Consider the following 4,191-nt stretch of genomic DNA (forward strand, 5'->3'; position numbering starts at 1 on the left):
ATAACTTAATATATGTAAAATTACATCGAGTCATTTGGTGGAATCAATGGAAAAAGAAAAAGTTTTCCTAATGGTGAATTTTGTATTTAGGTGAACACAAAGCCACCAGATTTGGTAGGATTTTTAGAAGTACTTTGGTGTTCGTAGGCTTTAAACTTGTTTTCATTCACAAAGACTTTTGTTTGAGAATAAAGGTGGCAAATTCATTAATGATCTCAAACTCCTAGATATAAGTAGTTTATTTATCAAAGGAGATTTAGTGCATTTAATATCATTATACAAAGAGATACATATTTAAATAAGAAAAGATTTAATAATCAAAATTTTAGCTAATTTTAAATTCCTTAAATTTAGGAAATAACTAAATTACTATTTTAGTGATGCAATGCTCGTTTGCTAAGGCCTTCGTGCTTTTAATATAGTAATAGATAATAGATACCCTAAGATTTTTCTGCAGCTATTTCTCAAACAGTATTTCCTCCTAATATTTTTTTTAACAAAATATATTTATACAAACAAATAAATGGTTTTCCTGGCACTTCAACTCTGTTGCGAGGATGAAAAAAGAAAAAAGAAAAAAGAAAAGACAGCAAATGAGCATTGCATCACAGAAATCAACAACAACAATCCAGTATAATCCCACTAGTAGGGTCTGAGGAGATACATATTTAAATAATAAACCTTACCCCTACCTTGGGGTAGAGAGGTTGTTTTCAATAGAAACTCGGTATCCTTCCCTCCAAGAACTCTCCACCTTGCTCTTGGGGTGACTCGAACTCACAACCTCTTGGTTGGAAGTGAAGGGTGGTTACCATTAGAGCAACCCACCTTGCATCACAGAAATCAAAAACCAAAATTAAGAAGGCAACTCAAAGTAAGAAATTATAGTCTTCTTATTTGATAGTGCTTTCAACTTCAGGACTGTAAATGAGTTTCCAATCCCTAAACTGCAGCAAATAGTGCAGAAGAACAAATAACACTTAACATCTATGTTAATAACTAATTAGGCAGATTGAATGCAATGATAGATACGGGATAACTAAGCAGCCAAAGGTGTGACATAGCAGTCAATGACATCAGACAGGAACCATGAAAGATCAGGCTTCAAATCCCAAAAAAAAAACACATTAGGCGATTTTTTCTCATCCATTTAAGTCGTCAATCCATATAACAAAGTTACTCCATAAAATCCTTTCTATTGCATACTTCTTTTGAAATAAAAAAGTTACTACAGTTAAAAGAAAGCTGGACATCAAAATTTGGGCAGAGAAAACCCAGCAAATAGCCTGTAATTCCCCATCTGACTTATACCAATAATTAAATCAAATGGTTTAGTACATGAGTTTTTAGAATAAAAAAGAAAAAGTTCCTCCAGTGCAACTCCAAGCTACTTTGAGAAGTTTTTGACTGTGAAGTCAGTATCTTGTCTAAAATAACAACATATGTTCTTATGAATGATCATAAAATAAGAAATATAGAAACCTATCAACGCGCTAAAGGTTCTCGTGAATAACAAAAAGAATTATCTGCACACAAGAGTTACAGTTACCTGTTACATAGTTGTCTAATAACACCAATGCATGAGCAGGAACCATGGATACAACATGGCCAAAATATATACATATCAAACAATTATGCCAAGCCATGAGATACAGAATTTCAAACTCACTTTCAGCACATAAAGGTTAGCGTTTCTAAATGGATCATGCCAAAAGCTTGAGATTCCAACACTTCATAGAGGTGAGATTGGTGGATATCAAATAAAAGGGTTAACCTCGTGTTTCGGCATAGCATCATGATTTTCCTAGAGTATTTACGTAAAACAGCTAACCACTTCACTCTTCACTAACAGAGCTGGCTTCATTAGAACTATAATCACTATTATCATCCTTGATATCAAGCTGCACATGCCGAACCTGTATTAGCTACTCAAAACAGCTAACCAGATCAATCTTCACTATCAGAGCTGGCCTCATCAGAACTGTAATCGCTACTATCATCCTCAATATCAAGCTGCACATGCCGAACCTGTATTGGTTCGGGCATTCTTGGCAGTCCTGGGGGAGGTACTGGTCGTGCTGGTGCTTCCTCGACCTTTGGAGGAAGTGGAAGAGAATCAAACGGAGGCAGTGCTATTGGATCGCCAGGCTTCCACCCAGGTGGAGGAAGTGGGAGGTCAGTGGGCAACTCGATAGGCATACCAGGTTTCCATCCAAATGGCACTACAATATTTGGAGTAATGAGGCCCTGAATATTGGCAAGCGGGTTAGTTTCTGCAGGAGGTTCAAGGAGTGGCTCAATAATTGTCTCTTTGCCATCATCTGTTTTTGGTAAACCCACATCAAGATCAGAAAAATTATATAATTGAGATGCCCGCATTTGCTCGTCCTGTGGAGCCGGAGGGAGTGCTCCCCGAAGAGGAGCCTGTCCAGTACCAAATTCAGGTGGTGCAAAAGTAGTGTAGCTTATCCTATGAGCATATGACAATATGTCCGATAATTTCAACTGAGTCGCCACAGTTGTTACTGAAGATTCTTCGGTATCATTTTCCAACTTGGCCCGTTTGGGACGACGATAATCAGAGTAATCATCAACAAGCATGTCAAGAACACGCTCAGCTTCTTTAAGTTTGTTGGCAAAAGCAAGAATTGAAGAATCTTTTGACCTAATTTCGCGGATGACTTTTTGCTTCTCATCTTGAAGATCAAGAATTTCTTGCAGTTCTGCAACTGCTTCAAACAGCTGTGTCTGAAGAGAAGTAAACACAGAGAGGATTTCTTTTGACGATGAAGGGAAGGAATCTTGTGGAACCGGCGTCCCAGAAGGCAGAAATGAAGGGAAAGAGCCTCGAAAAGCACCAAGCCAATGGGACCGGTTAGGTGAGACTTCAAAGAGTCTTGAAGCAAGAGATGCCATTTGAATGAGAAGAGACTGAGCTCTGGAGAGAGGTGGGAGAAGAGGAAGGAGTGCCGAAGAGAAAAAAGATATGTTAATGAACAACTTTAGCAATGAAACACATCGTGATGAGGTTGCGACACTTGTGAGGAGAACTTAGGAGGAGGGCTTGGGTTCTGAACAGAAGGTGAACTGGGAGTTGGCAGGCCAAGCCGGGCCGGCGATTGCAAAAGTTGGTGCAGAGCATTCTGTAGCATCTTCGGAACGCCGGGTGAAATACTAGAAAAGGCAAAAAAGATATGTTAATGAACAACTTTAGCAATGAAACACATCGTGATGAGGTTGCGACACTTGTGAGGAGAACTTAGGAGGAGGGCTTGGGTTCTGAACAGAAGGTGAACTGGGAGTTGGCAGGCCAAGCCGGGCCGGCGATTGCAAAAGTTGGTGCAGAGCATTCTGTAGCATCTTCGGAACGCCGGGTGAAATACTAGAAAAGGCAAAAAAGATATGTTAATGAACAACTTTAGCAATGAAACACATCGTAATAAACTACAGCAAGAACAACATCCTTTGCCATCCCACCAAGAGAGAGGAGGAGGGGGGGTGAGCTCACACATATGAAAGAGCAGAAGAGACTTCCAAAATTCAAACTTTTAAGTTAATCCACTAAATAACAAAAAAAAAAAGTTTAATCCATTTAACATGTAAAATAGTTCATATATTGAATATATGAATGATTCAATTAGCCTGAAACAATACTTTTAGGACCATGCAATCATTTCCTTATTTTCACTAAAAACAAGCATTCTTGGGGAAACTAACAAGATAAGCTTTGCATCAGTAATCAAAGCAAATTGTGCATACTTCATCCATGTGTTATAAGAAAAGAATAGCTACTAGTTACAAGATAAAAAAGAACGAGCAGGGAAAAAGAAAAGAAAAATATATTAGAATCTTTCAAGGTATTGAAGTCAACTTTTCTCGAATTGTTTTTTTTTTTCTGTTTGGGGGGGGGGGGTGTTGGGGGGGTTGCCAGAAATGAGGTTAAATTACAGTGGCCTGGTAGAACAATAGTTCATTTGATTTCAACTGATTATGGAACATTTAGGTTGTCTATTGCTTCGTTATAAATGTCTCCCGTCCATCTGGCTTCTTACATAAGTAGGGAGAATAAGGATTTGTCTAAAAGCTTAAGTAGGGGAAAAATCCCTCAATTCAGTTTTATTACTATCCTCATACCCTTATGAATAGAAAGATGTTTAGATGAAAACCAAATAACCAGATACCCAGGGAGCA

At 38.2% G+C, this 4,191-nt stretch overlaps 1 protein-coding gene across 1 annotated transcript; it reads right to left on the reverse strand.

Annotated features, from left to right (window-relative positions):
- Positions 1 to 1,282: 1,282 nt before the first annotated feature.
- Positions 1,283 to 3,470, reverse strand: LOC107774928 (mediator of RNA polymerase II transcription subunit 4-like). The gene is made up of 2 exons (XM_075246575.1): positions 3,226 to 3,470; positions 1,283 to 3,000 (listed from the first exon to the last, which is right to left on the reverse strand). The coding sequence occupies exons 1-2, from the start codon at positions 3,358 to 3,360 to the stop codon at positions 1,948 to 1,950; spliced, it is 1,188 nt and encodes a 395-aa protein (XP_075102676.1). The 5' UTR covers positions 3,361 to 3,470; the 3' UTR covers positions 1,283 to 1,947.
- Between the last annotated feature and the right edge of the window lie 721 nt (positions 3,471 to 4,191).

The sequence above is a fragment of the Nicotiana tabacum genome, chromosome 23 (assembly GCF_000715075.1).
Source record: "Nicotiana tabacum cultivar K326 chromosome 23, ASM71507v2, whole genome shotgun sequence".
Taxonomy (NCBI): Eukaryota; Viridiplantae; Streptophyta; class Magnoliopsida; order Solanales; family Solanaceae; genus Nicotiana; species Nicotiana tabacum.